The sequence below is a fragment of the Grampus griseus genome, assembly GCF_964374135.1.
Source record: "Grampus griseus genome assembly, chromosome: 1".
NCBI lineage: Eukaryota > Metazoa > Chordata > Mammalia > Artiodactyla > Delphinidae > Grampus > Grampus griseus.
This window is the reverse complement of record NC_139017.1, coordinates 162496698-162521074: the sequence shown is the minus strand read 5'-3', so window position 1 is coordinate 162521074 and position 24377 is coordinate 162496698. Positions and strand designations below refer to the sequence as shown.

Below are 24377 nucleotides of genomic sequence, written 5' to 3'. Positions count from 1 at the left end.
GTCTTTCTACCCCTCTGCATCGTGTATTCTGACTTCTTTTCTTACTCTCTCCTATCCTAGTCTCCAGCTCTCTCTTTTCCTATACTTTTCCTTAGGTTTTCCAGTAACCCCAGTGTGGTGGACAGACCCTAAGGTGAGCCTCAGTGATTCCTGCCTGCTGGTATTCACACTTTTGTGTGATCCTCTTGAGTTCAAGTGGGACCTGTGATTTGCTTCTAACCTATAAAATATGGTGAAGGTATTGGGCTGCCACTCCCATTACATATATGTTACGTTATGTAAAACTCTGTGTTAGCAGACTGGGGCTAGAGATTCTCCTTGTGGGCTTGATGAAGTAAGAGCCCATGTTGTAGAAGCCCACGTGGCAAGGAACTGTGGTAACCTCAAGGAACTGCAGGTGGCCTCTGAAACCTCAGGGAGGCCTCTGGGTGACAGCCAGGCCCTCAGTCAGACAGTCACAAGGAAATAAGTTCTGCCCACAAAGCCTGAGTGGGTTTGCAGGTATTTTCTTCCCCAGTTGAGTCCCCAGATGAGCATGCAGCCTTGCTGACATCTTCATTGCAGCCTTCTGAGACTAAGCAAAGGGCTCAGCTAAGCAGTCCCAGTGCTCCTGACCTGGAACCTGTGAGATATAACGTGTGTTGTTTTAAGTCACTAAATTTGTGGTAATTTGTTACACAGCAACAGAAAAATAATACACCCAGAATTCCTGAAAAACCCTGGGGCTGGGGCTTCCCTGGTGGCTCAGTTTTTAAGAATCCACCTGCCAATGCAGGGGACACAGGTTCGATCCCTGGTCTGGGAAGATCCCACATGCTGTGGAGCAACTAAGCCCGTGTGCCACAACTACTGAGCCAGCGCGCCTAGAGCCCGCGAGCCACAACTACTGAAGCCGGTGCACCTAGAGCCCATGCTCCGCAACAAGAGAAGCCACCGCAATGAGAGGCCCGCGCACCGCAACAAAGAGTAGCAGCCCCCGCTCGCTGCAACCAGAAAAAGCCCACGCGCAGCAAAGAAGACCCAACACAGCCAAAAATAAATTAATAAAATAAATTAAAAAACAAACAAACAAACAAAAAAACACTGGGGCCCTGTGGCATCAACCTTGCATTAGGTGATAGGAAACCTGGGTCTGGATGCAGGTCACAGAGCTGGGTGAGGGAGGACAGGATGTGCCACACATACCCCTTGGACACTTTGAACTTCAACACAGTAATTAATAGGCCCCTGGCTTTCAAAGCAGATTGTATCCCCATCCCCACCCCTGCTGGCCCCGCAAAATGCCTGTCCAGTAGGTAGGTCATCAGAGATGGGTGAAGCCTGGCCCTGGAAATACAGATTGCCAGAAGTAGTTCACGAAATCCACCTCTCGAATCTCGGCGCTCGGCACGGCGCCCGGAATACAGCGGACGCCCAACAAATGGTTTGATTGCAAAAGAACAGAAAGAGTCCTGGAGCGCGCCTCTGCTGCCCCGTCATTGTGCAGCAGGGATCGGGGCGGCAGGGGATTGGTTGGGGCCCTGCAGCGGGTCAGGACCCGGCCGCGGGGCCCGAGCGCCATCCCAGGCCCAGGCGGAGGCGGCGCTGCGGCGGGAGGCCGCGCGGGGCGGGGCGGGGCGGCGATGGGGCCGCCCCCTGCGAGCGAGCGCCGCGCGCCCCCGCCCCCGCCGCCGCCGCCGCCGCCGCCGCCGCCGCCGCCGCAGCCAGCGCTAGCAGCTTCTCCGCTCCACCTCGGTCCTGGTGCGGCCCGGCCGGCCCTCGGGGTGCAGAGCCGAGGTCTGCGGCCGACCGCATGAAGGACTGCGAATACCAGCAGATCAGCCCCGGGGCCGCCCCGCCGCCCGCCTCCCCCGGGGCGCGCCGCCCCGGCCCCGCCGCGCCCCCCGGCCCGGGCCCCGGGCCCCCGCCGCCCGCCGCCGCGCCGCGCTGCAGCAGCAGCGGCAGCGGCAGCGAGAGCATCGGCCGCCGCCCGCGGCGCAAGTGGGAGGTGTTCCCGGGCCGCAACCGCTTCTACTGCGGCGGCCGCCTTATGCTATCCGGCCACGGCGGCGTCTTCGCCCTCACGCTGCTGCTCATCCTCACCACCACCGTCCTCTTCTTCGTCTTCGAGTGAGTTCGGCGGCGTCCCCGCCCCCTGAGGCGCCCCATACCCTCCGATCCCCTTTGCCGCCTGCCGCTCACCCCACCTTCCCCAGCCCTTGATGGACACTCCAGCCCCTCTGGTCCCCTGCTGGGCACCCCGTCCTCTCCCACCTCCTGGGCCCTCCACCTTTCCCAGCACCTGCCAAGCACCCTCCCTTCCCAGCTTCTCCTTGGCGCCTTTCAGAATCTGCCCTCAGGCCTCTCCAGTCTCCTTGCTTATCTCCCACCTGTCCTTTCTGATCCCCTCCCAGACTCGCCATCCTTCCGTGACAATTGGGATCACCATCTAAGCTGGTCCCCTCCATCCCTGCCAGCCATCCCATCCCCTCTGGCCTCTCCCTAGCACCCCCATCCTTCCCTGGCACCCTGCCTTTGCCAACCTCTGCCAGGATCACTGCCCTCCCATGTCCCTCCAAGACCCCTATCCTCTCTGCCATCTCAGAATCTGCCCCAGGCCTCCCCAGCTCCTTAGATAGATTCCCCTCTCCTCACCTATCCCCTGGACCATCTCTTGTTCCCAGCTTCTTTCTGACTCCTTGAGGCATCTTTTCTTTATATCCTTTCCAGACAACTTCTGAATTTCTTCCTTGTCCTTTGGCTATATACCACCTCAGATTTCCCGGCCATCTTCCCTGTTCCCTCCAGGGCCCCTCTAGGGTCCCCTAGTCATCTCTCTACTCTCAGACCCTCCCCCCTTGCTTTCCCTTCAGTCGTTCTTACCCTAGGCCTTCAAATATCTTTGGGCCTCTCAGACCTCCCCTTTTCTCTCCAGCACCTTCCTTAGTTTCTCCAGAGCTTCCTGTCCTTCCCTCCTCCTCCTCTGGTCCCCCCAGACATGTCCCAGGCCCCTGCCCCCCACCTCCTGACCTCCTGGCTTTCTTTCCCTTCCCAACACTCCAGAGTACCTTCTGGCCTGTTCCACGGCAGGGACAGTTGCAGTGCCTTGTTATTTTTCAAGAGTCGAGAGGATTTTCGTGTGACAGGTCATATTTGCCCCCATGGCTTTTTGACCTCTTCGTATCCCCAGTGACTCAGGATTGGCCCACACAGCAGTCACCATTTAATGGATGGAGGAAGGGATGCCTGTCACTTTACCAGGGTCACATATTTGTATCAGAAGTTTTCCACTCTACCATTGATCTCTAGCTTGAGCCACCTGCTTCCTGATTCCTTTCACACACACTCACACATACACACAAACGCACCCCTACCCATGCTGCATGAGCCCCACCTTTCCCTCCTGGTTCTACCCATCCTTTGTGGTCTTACTCAATTTTACAGGTGGTTCAGAACTCCATCTCTGCAGCCAGCAGAGCTGGTTCACGTCTCAGCTCCACCACGCACCAAGTGTGTGACTTCGGGGCAACCACTTCACTACTCAGAACCCCAGTTTCCTCATCTATAAAATGCGGTGTATACTAGTGCCCCCTCCCCAGGTTGTCACGAGGGTGGCAGGAATCCATGCACATAAGCTTTTAGCTGGTGATAAGCGTTTAAAGCTGGCTGCTGCTGTTACTTGTCATCACCAAAAAGTCCTTCCCAAGGGCCTTGATAAGGCTTCCACCAAGACACTGGCCCCCAGGTACCCCTTCCAGCTGCCAGATCATGTATCTGCAACCTTGGGTTTCCCCTTGAAGCAAGGTGAGGGCTTCCTACCAATTAGCTTCTCCCTTTCACCCTTTCCTTTCTGACTCAGGGTGGATAAAAAGTTCCAGAATAATTAACAAGCAGAAACTCTGGGGAACCCCCAGATCCAGCATGGCCCTTGGCTGAGTTTCAGATCCACCCCGCTGGGCCGGCCCACGTGGGTGTTTTGGAAGTTCCTTTTCCAGCATTCCTCAGGCTCCACCAGATCCTCCCAGCCAGGGATGCAGCTGAGGCAGGAGGAAGTGGTGCTTGGCAGGGCCGGCCCCTGTGACCCTGCAGTGTGGGATTTGGTCAATTCAGAACCTCTGGGCTGAGGGGATGTCTTCACTGGTGACAGATTTGTCCCCAGAGAGGGAGGAAGCGAGGACTTCTGGGTTCCAGGAAGAGCTTGTGAATCATCTCGTCTTTGTTGCTGCTTCTCCTCACTTGGGCTGGTGGTGTTGGCAGGAGGGTTTGGGTTTGGGCTGAGAGCTCGCCTGGGCCTGGACTGGGGTGGAACCTCAGGAGGGACCTGGCGTATGGGAACGCTGTTGGCGAGGGCCTGGAGGGCGAGAGGTGCTCACACTCTCCCAAGGCTCTGGGGAGAGGTAAACGTGGCTCTAGGGCCTTTCTTGCTGTGAATGATTTTCTCTAATGTGTGATTTGGTGCTTTCTTGCACAGGCCTCCCAGCTTCTGCCCTGCTTCCCATCCCCACACAGCAGCCAGAGTGCCCCCTTTACTTCCAAGTCAGATCTGAATATTCCCTGCCTCTCTGGGTAAGAGCCAGAGCCCTCGTGGTGGCTTCCTCTCTGTCCCCATCTCCTCCCACTGTCCCCTGTGCATTCCCTCCCAGGCACATTGGCTTCCTTGCATACTCCGACCTCAGGGCCTTTGCATGGTTTGGAATATCCTTCCTTTAGATAGCTTCCTGGCCCACTCCCTCACTTTCTCCTGTCCTTCCTTGACCATGCCTGTAATACAGGAAACTGGCCCCCTCCCTCCTGTCCCCTCTGCCCTGACTTATTCTCCAAAACACTCGCCACTATCTGACATACTACACTTATGCTTCTGGTTAGCTTCTTGCCTGTCTCTCTCCATGAGAACAGGTGTTTATTCTCACTGTTGTATTCACAGTGCCTAGAACAGGGCCTGGTATGTAGTAGGCACTCAATACAGTAAATACATTGCAATACAATATAGCAAATACGTTTATTTCTTGAATGAAATGGACAGAGCATTTGCTGGGGGCTTGGAGACCCCAATCCTGCCATCGCCTGGCTGGATGACCTTGGATCTGGCTGTGGGCTTTGGAGTCCCGTCTGTAAAACCAGGGGCCAGGACTTGGTGTTCCTGAGGGCTCTGCAAATCTTCTCCATCTCCCAAGAAGTCTGGTTGTACATGAACTGGTTGAATTGTCATGTGGGTGACACAGAGGGCGCAGCACTGTTTGAGGCTCAGACCTGGGGACCACTGAGATGTTTGGAGCAGAACGTGGCCCACTTGGAGCCCTTGGTTTTGGCAGTCTCTGCTCCTCAAGGGAAGGGCCTCTCTGGAGGCCAGAGCCTCCAACAATGGAGGCTCCAGCAACAGCATGTAGATGCCCACGGGTTTGCTCCTGCGACTGTGCCAGCTCCTGGGACGTTGGCTGATTCAGGCCTCCCAGCTGTCAGTCATCCCCAAATAGCAGTTCCTCACCCCATCAGGTGCCACTCTGGCTCTGGGAGGGAAGGCCACATAGGATGGAGGTTAATAGTATGGGCGGGCCTCAACGTCAGACCCGTGCACAGGCTGTTGGAGCTCACTAGGGTCAGGGGGCCTGATAGAACTGACTCCGGATGCCAACCCTTGGGTGACAGTGGCAGTGGCTGGACCATGCTCTTCCCCCTACACCCTTTACCTGGCTGACCCTACTCATTCAGGTTCTAGCTTAGGAAGTCTCTCCTTCATCCAGTCTTTCCTAACTGTTCTACTACTTTCCCCTTCCCCATTATAACATGCCAAGCCCTGCGTGGCAGTTCTCTGTTTACATGTCTGTTTTCCTCACTAGGCCATAAGCCTCATTGAGGGAGCAGGGGGCCTCTTGTCTTATTCACTGCCGTTATCCCTGCTGCTTGTTGAAGTCATTGCCTTTAACACAGAGAAGACCTCAGTAAATATTTGTGGAGAGACCGAATAAATGAGTGAACACTGTCCTGGATGATTCATCTCAAGTGACAATCCAGTTCATTGGTAGTGGCTGCCTGAAGCTCTGTGTTTAGAAGGAATCTGAGGCTGCAGCCAAGTGCAGGGGTTGAGTGCTGGGATCTGTTGATCACATCTGCCAGGGGCTCAGGGAGAAAGTACAAGGATCAATTAATGATGTCTGCTCTAGGCACGGACGGGTGCGGGGCTGCACTCATCCAGGGACCATACATCTGCCTCTGTTCAGGACCGTGGTGGTGTTTGATGGGATGACAGCGCCTGCCTGGTGCCGTAGCCCTGAGCCCCAGGCAACCCTTGGAGTGTCTGCTCATCTCTCTCTCCCTCTCTTTTTCTAGCTGTCCCTTCTTGGCCCGCCAGCTGACCCTCGCCATCCCCATCATTGCTGCCATCCTGTTTTTCTTCGTCATGAGCTGCCTGCTACAGACAAGTTTCACCGACCCCGGAATCCTGCCCCGGGCCACCGTCTGTGAGGCAGCGGCCCTGGAGAAACAGATCGGTGAGGCTCCTACTCCAGCTGTGGCTGTGTCTCCCAGCTCCGCATTTCTTGATTTGAGAGGAGGCCTGATTTTCTCTTCCCACACTGTGCTAGGCACTGGGGGTACCGTGGTGAGCAGGGCAAGCTGGAGCCGATGCTAGAGTGGAGGGAGCAGAGGATAAGCACATGAGCAAATAAGCAAGAAACACTACCACGTGAGGGCCGGTGTTGAGAGCCACACGGTACTGGGTGCTCACTGGAGCCCAGGCACTGTGTTCGCCTCTTTATATGCATGATCATATTTAATCCCCCAGTAATCCTGTGAGACAGGTACTGTTGTTATTCTCCTTTTACTGATTAATTAAATTGAGTCTCAGAGAGGTTAAGTAAATGGTCGAAGGTCACACAGTCAGTGGAAGAGTGCGGATGAGACCCCGGGCACTCTGACCAGAGTCCCTGCTCTTAAACACACTTATTCATTCACTCATCAAACATTTATTGAGCCCCTACTATGTGCCAGCCACTTTTCTAGATACAGCAGTGAACAAATCTGACGATAATCCCTGTCTTCTTGGAGCTGACATTCCGGTGGGAGGGGAAAGACAGTTAACAATTAAATATCTAGTCTGTGACACAGAGAAGAGGGAAGCTGGGGGAAGGAGGGTGAGAGCTGGGGGAGGGTGTACAATTTTAAATAGGGGGAAAACAGGGGGGTGGGGAAGGCCTTGTGAAGGAGGTGACATCCGAGCAAAGACACAAAGACCTGCAGAGATGAGGAGTTGAGCTGCGTGGGTGTCTGGGGGAGAGCACGGTGGTGTGGGGAGTGGGCTGGTCCAGATGAGTCGGTCAGGGGGAGCCCTTTGGAGAAGGTGGCACTTGAGATGAGCCAGTAATGTGTGTTCTGGACGTAGTAAAAGCAAAAGCTGGGAGTGGCGACCGGACTGATGTGTTTGAGAAGCGGCAGGAAGGGCAGCGTGGCCAGGAGGGACCTGTGTTCCCAGCACCCAGGTGGCCCTTGGTGCCTCCCTGAGTGCTGAGTGGGTGTCCTGGGTGGCTGGGCGCCACGGCCACGGCCTTAATCTCAGCTTGCTCCACCTCAGCTCCTTCCTGCTGAGAAGTGACGTGGGGATTCGCACACCTCAGGGGTTTCCGGTCTGTGGTTGGCTCCTTCCCCTAACAGGGTGGCTTTCAAACAGACTTAAATAAATACCCAGCTGCCTCTGAAGAGCCCTGGCAGCCTGTGAGTGGCAGAGCCCTGCTGCATCCGTCCTGGAAGTCATTCCACCGATGGTCTGGAGCAGCTCAGGAGGGCGGGCAGGAGGGGAGAGGATGTTCTCCCACGCTTGTCTGTTCTTTGTCTCTCTCCTCTGCCCTGGCCTGTCTTCAGCCACGCCCTCGGTTGTCGTCTTCCTCTGCCTGCATCCAGCTTCCTTCCCCCTCACACCCCTGGGCCACTCGCCACCCAGCCTCCTGGTCTCTGCTGCTTCAGTTTCCTGCGGTCTGACCCAGCGGCCGGCCGCTGGCAGCAGGGGAGGCTCGGGGCAGCCCTGTTTCTCCTCTCTCCAGGTCGGGGCTAATCGTGAGGCAGGATTATTGTCCAGCTCAGCCCAGGCTCAGAGGTCTGGCTGCCTGGAGTCCTCTGGCCTCCTGTGAGCTGTTTGGGTCATACTGACAACAGTAATCCCCTGTGTTTGGGGAGAGCTTGACTGTGCTGGGTGCTCCCCGGCCATTATCCCCACAGATCCTCGCAACAGCCCGGCTGTGCTGATGCAGAAACTGAGGGAGGGGATCCCATGGCCGGGATCGGGGGCGCAGAGACAGAGCCTTGACCCCCAAGCTGTATGCTTTCTCTTCTGAGATGGCGGCAGGGAGACATCCCAGTCTTCCGTGGCCACACGCTCTCTTTTCTGAGGTCTCAGTTCCATTGACTGGGAAGCCTCTGTGACCCCAGGTGGGCTACACCTTCGGGACACCTTCCCAGAGCACCTTGTCCTTCCACCATGACCCTGGGCTGCATGGTGGTCATTACAGAATTGTCAGGCAAGCCCAGCGGACTTTCCTGGGTGGTAAGTGTCTTGTTCAGCTTGTCCGCCACGTGGAGGGCTCAGCGATGTTGGCTGAACGGACCGGCCTCTACAGAGGCGCTCCTTGCTGTCCCCTGGTGACTGGTGGAGAGACAGTTGGAATTTCTCCTAACCAGGCTTTATAGGTTTGCTCGTTTATGTGTTAATTCTGTATGCCGACTCCTGACTGCAGGGAGAGGAGGCAGGGAGGTTGGAGGGGAGGGGATATGAATCTGATGTGAACCCTCCCTCTGGTGGTTTCCAGCTTAGCCCAGTCCAAGGTGGAAGGCCTGACTGGCCGCCACAGGTTAGAGGAGGCTTGGGAAGAGGATTGAAGAAACTAGGGTGTCTTCTGCCTGGAGGTCATGTGGAGGCTTCCTGGAGAGGTGCCCGGAGCCAAACCATAAAGTTTGGGTGGAGTTCAAGCACAGGAAGGTGTGTGAAGGGAGCCCCCCATGCAAATGGAACAGGAAGAGGGGAGGACAGAGTGGGAAGGAGGGGGGCAGGCGTGGGCGCTGAGCAGGCCATGTTGGCAGGACACAGGAGTGCTTCAGAGAACCTGGAGGATGCGTAGAGGCAGTCTTGAGGGCCCTGAGTGTCAGGGTCAGAAACACCCCTTTGAGAACAGTTCCCAAGCCTGGAAAATGGCATCTTTGGGGTCTTTGAATCTAAACTTGAACTGGAGGCTTCTAATCAGGGTGAAACATACCTTCTTAAAAAGGAGTCACTGAGCGTTTTCGAGAAGGTCGGGGGCCGGCTCTGAGGTGGGTGGTGCTGTCCATATAAACGTGTGCTGGTTACTGGGGCCCGGGCCCGTGCAGACAGTGTGACCTTCTCATTTTGGCCCCACAGGCCAGCAGCTCCAGCCCCATGGGATCTGGTTCTAGGGCTCCCACCGTGCGAGCACCGTCCCAGCTGGGGTGGCCAGCGCTTCACAGTTTGCCCAGAACTGTCCCTGTTTTAGCACTGAAAGCCTCATATCTTGGGGAACCCCAGAGTTGCAGGCAAAAGGGCTGGTTGGCCACCCTGGCCTGAGCTCCTGACTTGTCAGCTGGTGAGCCGTGCAGCTAGACTCCCCCGTGGGCTCTGGGCCGTTGGAAAAGAGGTAGGAGGAGGCGGCAACATTGCCCCCAAGAAGCTCCTGGTCTGATGGGAAGTCATAGGAACACCTGAATCTGAGTGACAGACACTCACCTAGCCACGGTTACAGCTCACACGACAGACACAGAAGCCGCCTCTCCCTCCGTCACCACACAGCAGGTCACAAACTGCATCCTCTCTGCCCCCAGGATGTCTCCCCTCTGCTCCTTCTGAAGCCCACTGCCCCGGGCAGACACACCTCATTTTCCGCCTGGATCGGCTCGGAACTCTGCTGACCAGGCCCTGTCCTCTCTCCCTTCGGTCATAGTTGTCTCTCCGAGGTCCAGATGTGACCTGGCCCTCCCTGGCTCAGGATTTGGGTGACACCCTACTACCCTCAGCAGCGTTTCCTGAGGATCGGCCATTGGAGTACAACCTCGGTGATTTTTGCGCTTCTGCGTCTCCCCTTGTACCCTCCTTTCTTTAGTATTTTCCTTTACATGGCTTGCTTTTAAACGGTTTTTACAAGGAAAATTTATATCAGCCCTGTTAGCAGAAGCCACTTGCTCTAAATAGAAGATAATCATAAGAACAAAAGCATGACAATGTTACAGAATTCTTGGTGGTTACATCGCCTGTGGAAAGCAGTCACCTTGAGGCCTGTGAGGGTCACAGGTATTCGGTGTTAAAAGTTGACACTTTCCCCTGGATGGAGTCGAGACTCGAAAGAGAATTGAAAAGGGAGTGACTTTCTCATCATGTGATTCAGGGCTGCTTAGTGTCATGGCCAGGAAACAACCCATTTCCCACCCTCCTGAAAGCTCATCCTCGGAGGCGAGGCGCACTCGCCTGCAGGATGAAGGAGGCTCCGGCCCACCTTTCCCTCGTCGTCTCACTCCACTCCCTGGTGCCCACCCTTCCCTCATCATCTCACTCCACTCCCCGGTGCCCCAGCCACACTGCATGCGGATGCCTTGACCCACGGGGCCCCCTCTGCTACCGTGCCCGCCCCCGGCCCCCATGAGCCCAAGGTCTCAGTCTCTCCCACCCAGCTGCAGCGCTGCTTCATCTCGTTGCTTTCTTGAATGCTGCCTCTTGCCCGCTCCCGACATATTCCACTCTGTCTCCTCAAGGCGGGTTGAGTACAGACACCGGTGACGCCATTCATTGGCCAGCTGCGGGTTACACCTTCACATCTCTCATTGGCGTCATCGTCTTACAGGGTTGACGCTGTTATTACCCAGTGAAGAAACTGAGGCTCAGAGAGGTGGAGCAACTTCCTCAAAATCACAAGCTAACAAGTGGCCAGGCCGAGTTTCTCAGTGAGATCACACTGGCCCCAGAGTCACCACACTTGACTCACCGTGCCTCCTGTGCTGACTCTGTAACTATCCACCTCTCCCGCGCACTCTGCCCCCAGGCCGAGCTCTTCCTGTACCCCAGGCCTGCCAGGAAGCCTGTGTGCGGCAGGGGCTCCATAAACCTCCCGAATGAACAGAAATGGTCTGGTGGGGGTCACAGTGACCCGGTATTCACAGCCTGGCCACTGAGGCTGACCTCAAGCCTGGAAGCTGGGCAACCGCAGCCCTGCAGCTGATTCCTCCACAGGTGGGAACAACAGAAGGGCAGGTAGAGGTCCCCGGCCTCCCCTCACTAACGCCTCCTCGCTAGCTCATGGCCAGCCGCAGCGGCCTCCCCGCCAGCCCTGGGTTTCAGTCACAGTCCCAGCCGTTCGGGGCCTGGCTGCGCCTCTTCGGGGCTGGAGTTGGGGTGAAGATACCCAAAGCAGGCCCCCTGGTCAAGAGGAAGGCGTGGGAGATTCATTTCCTCCTCCCAGCCATTCAGCGAGAAGGAGCTTCCCCCCCGTTACCATGTCCCTGGGGCTCTAGTTTCCCACCTGGAGGTGCTTTTTACTTCTCGGGGAAGAGCCTGAACCAGAAAGAGCTCTGGAGGGCAGGGAGAGCATCTCTTATTACCACTCCTTCATTCGTTTCTTCAACGAGTATTTTCTGAACTGAGTAACCAAGCAACCGCACTCGACTCATTTCTGTGTACTTACCCACTACTTCCCTCACCCGCCACCCTGGGCCTTGTACAATATCTTGACGTCATAGGTGCTAGTGTCTGAAAGAATGGACAAATGAATGCCCTGGAGGACAAGGGTTCTAATTTCAACCCCACCTTGTACTGTTGGAGTGAAGTCTGTAAAACGCGGGCACATGTCCCGTCGTTGCCCAGCCCAGGGCGTTTTTTGTCCGAGTGAGATGGGGAATGTCAGTGCACTTTGAAAATGGTTTTGCTCTACTGAAACTTAAGAGGCTTGAGACTTGTGGTCAGGAATGGCAAGTGGTCTTGCTCTGGGCACTAACAAGCTACCACTGGTAATGGCTGCTGGGAGGAGCAGGTTGAGGAGGGTTCTGAGGCCGAGACCAGGGTAGTTATTGGTCAGCACTGTCTGGCCTGAGAAAAAGCAGTGGGACACCTGCTTGTCTTCCCCTACCGCATGCGGGGCTCAGCCCTGAAGCAGCATCCCTGCACAGCCTGCTTTGACCCATCTCCTCCAGGGCCCTGCAGTTGGTGACGTTGCTGAGTCTGGCTGGCACCCTTGCACTGGGCCCTTTTTCCTCTTCTTTACCTCCAGCTCCTGGCAGCCCGAGGAAGCTGGGTGTGCAGAGCCTCACTTCCTCTTTCTCAGGGTTCTAGAGAGGAGGAAGCCTGGCTGCCAGGGGCCAGAACATACTGGTAGGAGTTCTCTCCCTGCCATGGGGGAGAGGCATGGGCACCCCTCTGCCCTGGGAGGGCCTCTGGGACTCCAGTGAGGGTTCCAGTAACTTTTCTCTTAGTCCGGAAGAGGGTCTGTGGCTGTCCTTTGCTCACAGATGGGTTGTGTTCTCAAGTCTCTTCTACAGATCAGTTGTTGGAATATAGTGTTTCGTAGAGACAACAGTAATAATAATGGCTAATATTTATTAAGCTCTTGCCAGGTACTAGGCACTTTGCTAAACCCACTTGATGAATTCTTGCCTGACCCTCCTAACAGCACTAGGAGGTAGATTTGATTATGTCCCATTTTATTTGCTTAGCAGATGAGGGCACAGAGAAGTTATCTGACTTGACACACATCACACAGCTAGAAAGTGACTGGGCCAAGATTCACGCCCAAGTGTCTGTCTGGCTCCAAAGCCTGTATCCAAGCCGGGAGACCACAGTGGGCAGGGGCAGGCACTGGGACCTAGGGCCCGAGGGGCAGGATTAGGGGTTGGGTTTGGGGTAGCATCAACAGCTTTGGGAAGAGCTGGGGGTTCTGCATACTGGGGTGTCACAGCCTGAGCCGTTTGTCAGGACTAAGGCTCCTGTGAACCCGGCACTGTGCCTTGCAGCCTCTCACTCAGCCCTCACCACAGCTCTGTGAGAGTGAGATGGTCTTGTCTGCATTTTATGGATGAGGAAACTGAGGCTCAGAGAGGTGAAGAGACTTCCTGAATTAGCAAGTGGGTAGCAAAACCAGGATTCGAACCCAGTGTTTCAGGCTCCAGAGCCTGTGCCTTGCTGCCCCTCATGAAAACATCTACTAGTAAGTACTCACCAAGTGTCAGTTCCCTTATGTGTACTATTTCTTTTCTTTTTTTCTTGTTCAATTAAGTTCCACTTTTAAAAAAAAATCATTTATTTTTGGCTGTGTTGGGTCTTCCTTGCTGCGCGTGGGCTTTCTCTAGTTGCAGCGAGCAGGGGCTACTCTTCGTTGCGGTGCACAGTCTTCTCATTGCGGTGGCTTCTGTTGTTGCGGAGCACGGGCTGTAGGCACGCGGACTTCAGTAGTTGTGGCTTGTGGGCTCAGTAGTTGTAGCTCACAGGCTCTAGAGTGCAGCCTCAGTAGTTGTGGCGCACGGGCTTAGTTGCTCCGCGGCGTGTGGGATCTTCCTGGACCAGGGCTCGAACCCATGTCCCCTTCATTGGCAGGCGGATTCTTAACCACAGCGCCACCAGGGAAGTCTCAAGAGTCAGGATTCGAACTCCAGGCCTGCCTGTATCTCTCCTCTTTGCCTGCTGCCTCGTAGTTGATAGGCCCAGGACTGCCTGTTTATCCCACTGTCCTTGCCCTCAAGCAGTGTAGGGTCCAGTTGGAGAGACAGTGTACACACACAGCAGTCCTGTCCCAGCTCGGCACGGAGCAGAGAGTGTGTTCTGTGCTGTGTGTGAGGTCCGACAGCCCCGAGGCTCCTGTGGTCAGGGAGGCTGCTGACAAGGCCCGGTGAGTCCTGGTGTGCAGAGAGAAGGGAGGCTGGGCTCAGGAACAGGGGCAGGAAGCTGGGGCAGAGTAGTGGGAGAAAAGCTGGGAATGGAGGTTGAGCCCAACTGTGGAGGGTCCTAACATCAGGACAAGAAGTTTGCCTTTATCCTGTTTTTTAGGGGAGGCCAGTGAAGGGTTTCTGAGCTGGGAAGTGACTCACGAGGGGTTATTTAGAGGAATGTGACAGTGTGTACAAGGCGGGTGGAAAGGCAGAGGGTCTGGGAGCAGGTAGTCTTCTGGGGAAGCTGTTTGGTGATACGGGCCTGGCCTGTGTTAGGGTGTTGGGAGTGGAGAGAGTGACAGGTGATGAAGGAAAAACCTTACCAGACCTAGCAACTGGCCAGGCATGGATGAGGGAGAAGGAAGGGTCTGCGAGGAGCCTTCAAACTGGGTTCCCCTGCCTCTGCCACTTACTGGCTGCGTGACCTCGGACAAATCCCCTGACCTCTCTGGCCCTCTTTTCTCATTTGTAAACTGAAGGAGTTAGAACAGAGGCAGTCAGTGAAGGGACATTTGTCAGCTATCTGCTGTGTGCCAGGGGCTGTGTTATATGCTCTTTGAGGTTCCTTTCGGCCCTTGGGTTGTGCCATCCGCAGAAATGAGGAACTAGACAGGGAAAAATAACACTCATGACACTTCAAAATTTACAAGAAGACCTCAAGCCCAAGCCTTGGGAGCTTGGGTTCACGTCCTGATTCTGCCACTGTGTGGCCTTGAAAAAGTCACTAGCCTCACTGAAAAGGCTCCTTAACTGTAACCTGGAGATGATGACGATCACTTTACCTCCTGGGGTGTTATCAGGACTGAAGAGGAGACTCTACGCCACATGCCAGCATACAGTGGCACGCAGTGACCTGTTCCCTTTCCCTTCTTCCTCTCAGTAGTTCTGTGAGCTGGCAGTAACAGTGCATACTTCCTAAGCATTTGCTTTGTGCCACTTCACACGTATTAACTCATTTAACCCTCGCAGCATCTTTATGAGGTGAGTACTCTTCTTATCCCCACTTCGGTGATCGAGGAAACAGGCACAGAGAGGTTAAATGATTTGCCTTGTCACACATCTAGCAAATGGCATCATCAAGAGAAACCCAGCTGGTAAAAGGCAGAGCTAGGACTCGTGTCCCATTCTACCTGTTACACACATTTTACAGATGAGAAAACTGAGGCTCAGAAAAGTTCATTGGACTGCAACCTCGCACACAGTCAGTGGCAAAACCAGGTTTCAGAGTCTGTCCATTGGCCTCAAACCCCCTGCCTTGACCGTGCTGCCATTGCTAAGGAAGAGATGCTTAGATGCTTAGTTCCATTTTAAACGTGCTACCGTCGAAGTGGTGGTGAAACAGCCTAGCAAAAGTCTCTGGGAGCTAGGAACGTGAGACAGAATCCGCTTCACTGATGCATGCCAAGTGCCTAGAATAGTGCCTGGCACACGCTAGGCACTCAGTAAGTAATCGTCGGGGGCAAGTGGCCAAACTGGAGATGTTATCTGGGACTCAATCCAGTGGAAATGATGTCTGGGAACATAGCCGAGGGCTGGGGATCCCAGGCAGCCCTGTGTGACTCTCGGGATTCTGTCTGGGGAGAAGCCACTGTTCTGGGGAACGCTGGTCTTCCGTGGCCTGGGGGACCAAGAGGCTCTGTGGGTAGAATTGTGGGTTTTGCATATGGCAGATCTAAGTTCAGCTTCCTGCTCTGCCGGCCTACCCACCTTGTGACGTCGGACAAGTTACTTTCTTTTTCCTTTTTCTCAGATTTTTACTGAAGTATAACAGGCTTGCTAAAAGTGTACAACTCGTAAGTGTTCTGTTTGTTGAGGGTTCACGGTTGGAACACACACGTAATTAGCACCCAGATCAAGAAACAGTGGTGTCCCAGGAGCCCCCCTTGTGCCCCTTTCCGGTCTCTGTCAGCCCCCGCCCCCAAGGATAACCACGATCCTGACTTTTAACACCATAGATTACTTTTATCTGTTTGTGAACATTTTGTGCTCTTACGTCTATGGGTATTTTTCACTTTACACAACGTTTGTGAGATTCATTCATATTGCCGTGTGTAATTAAGGATCATTCATTCTCATTGCTGTATAGAATGCCATTGTATGACTATACTGCAATTTCTTCTTTTTTTAATCCATTCTACTATTGATGGGTGTTTGGGTAGTTCCAGATTTTGGCTATTTTGAGAATTGTTTTTGGAACAGTCTTGTACTTGTCTTTGGTGCACGTCAGTTCATGCGCATTTCTGCTGGGAAAACACCTACGAGTGGGATTGCTGGGATGCGTATGCTGAGCTCTGGTAGTTAGTGCGAAACAGTTGTCCAGAGTGGTCATATGAGATTTCTAGCTGCTTTACGTTTCTGCCAACACTTGAGAGGTGTGTGTGTGTGTGTGTGTGGTTTTTTGTTTCTTTTTTTCAATTTTAGCCATTCTGGTGCATATGTACTGGTAATATATTGTGGTTTTAATTTCCATTTCCCCGATGACTTAACAAGTATGAGCACTTTTTCATGTGTCTGTTGGCCATTTGACCACCTTCTTTTATGAAATGCCTGTTTGAATCTTTTGTCCACGTTCGAATTCAGTTGTCTGACTTTTTCTTACTGACTCATAGGAATTCTTTACATATTCTGGATACGCATCCTTTGTCCTTTGTCAGATAAACGTACTGCAGATACAACTCTGAAGGTCATCTTTTCATTCTCTTGATGATCTCTTTAGATGAACAGAAGTTCTTAATTTTGATAAAATGCTGTTTATCATATTGCTCTTTTATGAGTAGTCCCTTTGTGTCTTGTTGAAGAAATCTTTGTCTACTCCAGAGTCATGAGGTTGCTCTATTTTTCTTTTTCTTTTTTTTTAATCCAGAACGTTCGTATTGCGAGCTGCAGTCCATCTGGAATTGAATTTGTATTTAGTGGGAGGCAGGGGCGCAGATATGTTTTTTCCCCCCATTTGTGTATCCAGTGGACCCCACACTGTTTACTGGGAGGAGACCATCTTCCTTCCTTTTTTTTTTAAGTAAATTTATTTATTTATTTATTTATTTACTTATGGCTGCTCTGGGTCTTTGTTGCTGCGCGCGGGCTTTTCTCTAGTTGTGGCGAGTGGGGGCTACTCTTCATTGCGGTGCGTGGGCTTCTCATTGCGGTGTCTTCTCTTGTTGGCAGAGCGTGGGCTCTAGGCACGCGGGCTTCAGTAGTTGTGGCACGTGGGCTTCAGTAGTTGTGGCTCGCGGGCTCTAGAGCGCAGGCTCAGTAGTTGTGGCGCACGGGCTTAGTTGCTCCGCGGCATGTGGGATCTTCCTGGACCAGGGCTCGAACCCGTGTCCCCTGCATTGGCAGGCGGATTCTCAACCACTGCACCACCAGGGAAGCCCCCATCCTCCCTCTTGGCACTGCAATGTTACCTTTGTCGTGAACCACACGAACATGTACATGTTCCTATCTGGAGTCTCTGTTCTGTTCCATTGGTCAGCGTTTCTACCCTTGTACCCAAACCAGGATGTCTTACGTGCTAAGGCTTTATCATAAGTGTTGATGTCTGTGGTATAAGACCTTTAGCTTTGTTCTTCAAGAGTGCCTTGGCTATTCTTGGCCCTTTGATTGCCATGTGAATTTTAGAATGAGTTTGTCAATTTCCACACACCAAAAATATCCTGACTGGGATTATGTTGAATCTACAGATTAATTTAGGGAGAATAAATCCTTTTTTAATATTGAGTCTCTGCCAATCCATGAATATCATATAGCTCTGTATTTCTTTTTTCTCTTAAAATTTTTATTATGAAAAATTTCTAACATTCAGAAAAGTTGGAAGAATTAATACAACAAATTCCTATACATTCACTGTCTAGATTAGTTATTTGTGTGATACACACACCCACACACATAATTCTTATTAAGCCATTTCATAATAAATTATATACATCATAGATACCTAACCCATCAATACTTCAATATGTATCTCCAAGATTTAAGGATAGCCTCCTCATAATGACAATTCCATTATCACATCTAGGAAAATTAATAGTTCCCAAATTTCTAATCTATAGTCATTTGTCCCCCATCACCCTCCAAGTCTCTTTTGTTGCTGTGTTTTGTTTTTGGAAACAGGATCCAGTCTAGGACCAAGGATTGTATTCGTTTATATCTCTTAAATCTCTTTTAATTTAGAATCATCTCCCTTCTCCTTTTGTAAGTGACATCGACTTAAAAAAATTTTTTTTAATTGAACTATAGTTGATGTACAGTATTGACATTGACTCTGTTAGAGAGCAGGCCAGTGGTCTCGTAGATGTCCCCCATTCTGGATCTGATTGTTTCTTCATAGCTTTACTCTCACTGTGTCCTCTGTCCCTCTGTCTCCTGAACCTCCTGGAAACCAGAACTTAGATCCAGGCTTGTTCAGATGCAGATAAACCTCGCGAAGGCTTCCCTGGTCTCCCTTTCTGATAGCCCTCCTTAGAGTGGCACGCGAGCAGGTGTGTGAAGCTTCAGCGCGGCGCTTGGCGCATAGCAAGTTTCGGTAGGTGGCAGCAGCCCTTGAGATTTGTCCCCCACTTAGGGATTTTGCCCTAATGTTTGTTCCCCAGAAACAGCTTCCCTAAAGCTTCTCTTGTCCCGGCCAGGCAGCACTGGCTTCCCCCCGTGCTGCGGCTCCCAGCTCTGGGCTTGGCCATCCCCCATCTGTCTCTCGTCCCCGTCTCAGACAACACAGGCAATTCCACGTACCGGCCACCCCCTCGGACCCGGGAGGTGATGATCAATGGGCAGGTGGTGAAGCTGAAGTACTGCTTCACCTGCAAGATGTTTCGGCCGCCCCGGACCTCACACTGCAGTGTCTGCGACAACTGTGTGGGTAAGTGGGAGCCCTGAGAGGGATGGAGCCTTGCAGACAGGGGAGTCGCTCGTGGGGGCCGGGGGGTGTCTGAAGTATCCAGGGCTGGGCAGGAAGTCTGGTTCACCCAGATTTGCTGTGACTGAGGAGGGGCTGTGGAGCGGGGGCTCTGAATGTGACCAGTGGTACCTTGGCTTCAGTGCAGGATTAGTGGATTCCTTCCCCCAGCTCTGAAGTGTGGGGCAGACACAGAGATGCCCTGAACCCTTCTTCCAGGCCTTGGCCTGGTCCTCAGTAGGTCCAGGTTCCAAGGAGCCGGAGACTAGAGCAATGACATTCTAGATATGTGGCCCAGGGCCAGCTATACCGAAAGACTTTGACCTGATTCCCAGAATTTAGAGGGACAAGAATCTGGGAACAGAGGAGTTGAAGCTGGTGAGGTGGAGAGGACATAGCCAGGCTTGGAAGCTAAGCTCCTGACCCACAGCTGCAGTGGTTGCTGGGGAGCCAGAGGCTGTCTTGTCCCCTTTCCCTGCTCTCCAGAGGTCTGGCAGCTCTGATGGGGACCCAGGGTGCGCCCCTGGGAGGGTGTTGTAAGGGAAAGGCTATGCAGAGGACCCAGGCGAGCTGAGCCACGTTGACTGTGCCCGGTCCCCAGGGCGGAGAGCTCATCACGCTAGCTCAGTACTCCCTGAGCGAGAGAATAGTGGGGAACACCCAGACAGCAGGAAGTGAAGTGGGTGACTCAGTGGGCGTCATTCATCCCTGAGAATCTGTCCCACCCCGCCCCCACCGTGAAGGGCCCTGGCCTGGGTGTGAGGCCTGCGACAGGCTTGTGACCCACATTCCCACAGGGGACTTTCCTCACTGGTCTGGGTGTGACCCCACCCCCAGGGACATAGTACTGGTGTGAGCTCAGCCCTCTGACTAGGCCTCCGATGCCGGTTCTCCACAAGTTACGTCGCGGCCCAGCCCCTCATTGGTCCTCTATTCTAGAGCAAGGGACAGGGGTCATTGGTTGCTGGCATGGGGCTGGGATCGTAGGCCAGGTGACAAGTACTTTTTGTGGCTCTTCTTTGTACCAGACACTGCCAGACCCTGGGATGCAGCTCAGGCCCTCTCAGGGAGCTCACAATCGAATAGGGGTTACAGGCCAGCCCACCAATTGTAAATAAATATATAAACACACGTGGGCAAAGTGCAGCAAAGGATAAATGCCGTGGCAACAAGGCAGATAACAGGGGCCTCACCTTGTCTGGGGTTGGGGGAGACTTTCTCAAGGAAGTGGCCTTGCAGCTGAGACAAGAAGGAAGAATTACGGGAACTGGCAGGTGAAGGACCAGAGGCCGGGAGTGTCGAGGAACTGAGAGTCACGTGTGGAGAGAGCGAAGGGGTGGAGATGCGAGAGGCCTCTAACACCCCTGCCGGTTGTGGGCCAGGGTGGCCCTAACCCATCTCCCTGGCCCTTCCAGAACGGTTTGACCATCACTGCCCCTGGGTGGGCAACTGTGTGGGGAAACGGAACTACCGCTTCTTCTATGCGTTCATTCTTTCCCTCTCATTCCTGACGGCCTTCATCTTCGCCTGCGTGGTCACCCACCTGACGCTGCGTGAGTTGGGGATGATGGTGGGAGTGCGGGCAGGGGCAAGCGGGCGGCCCGGGCCAGCAAGCTTGGCCAGGTCAAGGGACTGTGGTCACTCTCCCTTGAGCCGTGCCCTCTCCTGTCTCTTCCTCCCCAGGCTCTCAGGGAAGCAACTTCCTCTCCACTCTGAAGGAGACACCAGCGAGATATCCTTTGTTGGCAAGGGGGAGCCCTGGTGGGACCCGAGGCCCCTTCACTGGGGCGGGTCCCCGCACCTCATCCCGTAAACAGGGGAATGGACCAGAGCTGATGTTCACGCTCTAGAATCCAGTCTACTAGCTGCTTCTGTTCAGCCCCAGGCTGGAGCCGATTCTGAATGGGCTGTTGTGGAGCTGGGATGGCCGAGAGCTCTCAGGGCCACAGTCCCTGTCCTTCCTTAAGACACCAAGCTCCCTGGACCATGCCGTGTCCGCAGTTCTGGTGTTTGGAATCCTCAGTTCCCTCTACTGTCCATCACCCTGGGCTCGTCCTGCCCTTGGGGTGCTCCCAAACCCTGCTTGGGGCCCAGGAGGTGATCTGAGATCACGGAAAGCTTACAAAGTTAGATCCTTTCTGGGGAAGTGGCTCCACGGAAGGATGGGTGAGAGAGGCTGGCGAGGCCAGCTTCCAGGCACAGGGAGGCTCCCGGCCCCAGTGTCCGTGTGCCTCCTTGACTGCGCTGCTCACCGTGCTGGAGTTGGTGATCTGCTTCTTCTCCATCTGGTCCATCCTGGGCCTCTCAGGGTTTCACACTTACCTCGTCGCCTCCAACCTGACAACTAATGAAGACGTGAGTAAGGCTGGAGCAACACCTCATCCCTGGGCCCGATCCCAGGATGGAGGCAGGGCTGAGGGAGCCTGGAGCAGCCGCAGTGCAGCCCTGCCTTTCAGACTGCCAGGGAAATGCGGGTGGAGATGTGAGGTGACCTGACGTCTCCTTCCAGTGTTCAGGGCTGGGCCCCGGGAGACCCCGTGCAGGCTTCCGAGGCCCCCTCGGTGCTGGCTCCCGGGGTCCCGAGGTTGCTTTCTCCCCAGCCCCGCTGGAGCAACGCTCACACCATAACCGTCATTCCAGTTGGCCAGCTCATGACCATTTCCAGAGTTCCTTCAGTTTCTGTCATCTCTTTGGGTCCCTTTGCCAGCTCTGAAGCAGAAGGAACAAGGATGCTTTTTCTTCATATGATGGCTGAGTGACTTGCCCCAGGTCGCCCAGCTGGAAAGGGACAGAGCCAGGGTTGCACTCACAAGCTCGCCGTGCCCACCGCACTGCCCCTGTAGACAGCAGCGATGTGCCTGTTCTCAGGATGTCCTGGGGCTCTCTGAGGCATCCTTGTTGAGGGGCCGGCCAGGACAGAAATGCAAAGCTCCATCTACCTCCCGACCTGCTGCCTTGTAGATCTCTACCAACAAGCATTGTCTGAGCACCCACTGTGCGCCCAGCCCTGGGCCACACCTGACCGCCCACCCCCTGCCCCACCATCCTTCCAAACAACAAAAAAGCAAGTGAGAGCGTCTGTTCCAGGGCCACCATCTGATACTGCTCAGAGGCCCATTGACCAACAGAAAATACATTTCTTGACCTCAGCCTGTCTTTCGGGGAAACGAAACTTAACATGCCCAATAGGGTATCACGTGCTGGGTGATTGGTACAGAGCAGAAATGATGTCAGCCAGCTTCTCCCAAGGTGATCCTGTTTCTGCAGGATCATACTAGGGGTTAAGCAAAAAGGGATGTCATGGCCAAATAAGTTTGGAAAACTCTAGGTTAAACTCAAGCCAGTATCCTTTACTGCTAATCTCCTTAAGGCCTTTGATAGCCAGCTTCACAGAGCTAGAGATGGGCAAGATTTCATCTAACAGTGTTACCAGAGAGTTCCCTATTTTTCAAATGAGGACTGAGACTCAGAAGTGGTGATCTGTCCAGGGTCATGCAGCAAGTCTGTGGCAGAGCCAGAGTTCACGGCCAGGTCAGCCTGAGCCCTGTGCCCTTGCACTATCCTCCCTCTTGGGTGGCTGGACAGAGAAGGAGGGATGCACCCACAAAGTCTCCTTTGGAGGCTTCTCTTTGGCTCTGCTCTGTCTTCTGTCTTGGTTAGCGCCTCCTCTTCTGGGTGCCCCCCAACATCCAGCAGTCCCCCACATCCTCACTGAATGGCCTGGGTTAAGGGCATGTTCCCTGCAATAGACTAGCCAGAATTGGTTTCAGAATTTGCTGATCTTCCCCAGCCTCTAGAACAAGTGAAATGAAGGGAGGTACCTGACCCAGAGCTCCTTCCTGCTTGCAGATCAAAGGCTCGTGGTCCAACAAGAGGAGCGGTGAGGCCTCTGTCAATCCCTACAGCCATAAAAGTGTTATCACTAACTGCTGTGCTGTGCTCTGCGGCCCCCTACCTCCCAGGTAAGCCAGGGGGCACAGGGGAAAGGTCATAGGGCCTGGCCTGGCCAGGCCAGTGGGGGGTGGCCCTGTGAGTCTGTTCCTCTGAAAGAGGTTCTGGAATCAGCAGACCTCTCCCCACACCACAGATGCCCTCTGTCCACCATCCCCTGCTGGGTGCACTCAGGACACTTGTCACATAAAGGAATTCTGTAGAGTTTTAACTTGTAATCCCGTGCGATCATTGTAGAAAAAAATGAAGTACAAAATACTAACAAGAGTGTTGCACATCACATGTAATCCTACTCCCCAGGGATAACCACAATTAATGTATTGTCCATGCTAGAGTGAGGCTGCCTTTCTGGCGCTGAAGGCTGGACTGGGTGGGGCCTCCGTCTTCCTCCTGGCAGAGGAGAGCCCTGGTGGCTCAGCCCTGCTGGGAAGCGCCCCCTCTGTCTTGACACCAGGGGGCGCTAGATGTCCAGCTCCGGAGTTAAATTGGGCACTGTGGGGGCGGGGGAGGGAGGCTGGTAAGACTTCCCAACACCATCCCCACCTTCTCCTGCTCAATATCCAATATGCTTCTCTCCGATCCTGCCCCCGGGGAAAGGACAGTAGGAATTGCACCATCTCCCAATGCCCTTTCATCCTTGCTCTTCCCCTTACCTGCAGCCTGGGAGCCCGACAGAACGCTGGACAGTTTGAATTAATAGTGGATAAAATCTGTGGCCAAAAGCCAAGTGTCCAGAGTACAGAGAGGGCCCTTCCGGAAGGGAAGGGTCTTGAGCCGCCCACTGGAGCGCAGCTCCCCTTTCCTCAGCCTTTCTAGGGCTGGCTCTTTCCTCGGCTGGGAGAAGGACCCTGCCATCCAGCCCCTGGCCTGGAGCTCTGGTGTCAGGCAGGGCCTCATGTGTCCCCCCACCTTGTATTTTGAAAGCCTGATTGACCGGAGGGGATTTGTGCAGTCTGACACCGTGTTGCCCTCGCCCATCAGAAGCGACGAGCCAGCCTGCAGAGCCAAGCCTGATGCCAGCATGGTAGGAGGCCACCCCTGAGCCGGGCTCAGTACTTGCCACCTGCTGGCCTGTATGCCCCTCCGCACTCACCTGCCGCCCTCCACACCTGCCAGGACCCTCCCCATTTCACCCGAAGGGAAGCAGAGCCGCCAAAGACTTTTTAAGTCTTTTCGTATTTATTTCCCACCCTGCGTGGCTTTCCCCACACTGTGCCATGGCTGTACCCTCTGCTCCCTAAACCAGGTTCCCACGGTCTTGGGTGCCAAATTCCCCCAGCTGATCAGTGGCAGGAGTGACAGGAGAGAGAGGCCAGGGCTCCTGAGGCCGCCCAGGGGACCACGCCAAGCCTCTGCCGTGCCTCTGAGCCGTGCCCCGTGCGAGTGAGGGTGCGGACTGAGTGTGATGCCTCCGAGGTGGGAGAGCTGCTGGGCCCTGCTGGGCCGGGGTCCAAGGGGTGAAGCAGGACGGAGGAGCAATCGGCTCTGGACAGCAGGCTGTCGGAGAGGATGCTTCTGTGGTCTGCTTTGGTCTGTGGTCTCCTTCATTCTTTTTGTGATAGCCATTGTTCTTTCTTCCATTTTTGTTTTTGTATGGAGTTGGCCAGTAGACTAGAGCTGGGGCTCCAGGTAGAGAGGGCAGAGCTGGGGGTGG

General features: G+C 54.2%; 1 protein-coding gene across 1 annotated transcript; it reads left to right on the top strand.

Annotated features, from left to right (window-relative positions):
• Positions 1-1792: 1792 nt before the first annotated feature.
• Positions 1793-23863, top strand: ZDHHC18 (zDHHC palmitoyltransferase 18; the record flags this gene model as incomplete). Its single annotated transcript, XM_082649717.1, has 8 exons — positions 1793-2109; positions 6307-6467; positions 18587-18736; positions 20188-20325; positions 20456-20504; positions 21025-21127; positions 22622-22734; positions 23648-23863. 8 exons carry the CDS (start codon positions 1793-1795, stop codon positions 23763-23765), a joined length of 1149 nt encoding a protein of 382 aa, XP_082505843.1. The 3' UTR covers positions 23766-23863.
• Between the last annotated feature and the right edge of the window lie 514 nt (positions 23864-24377).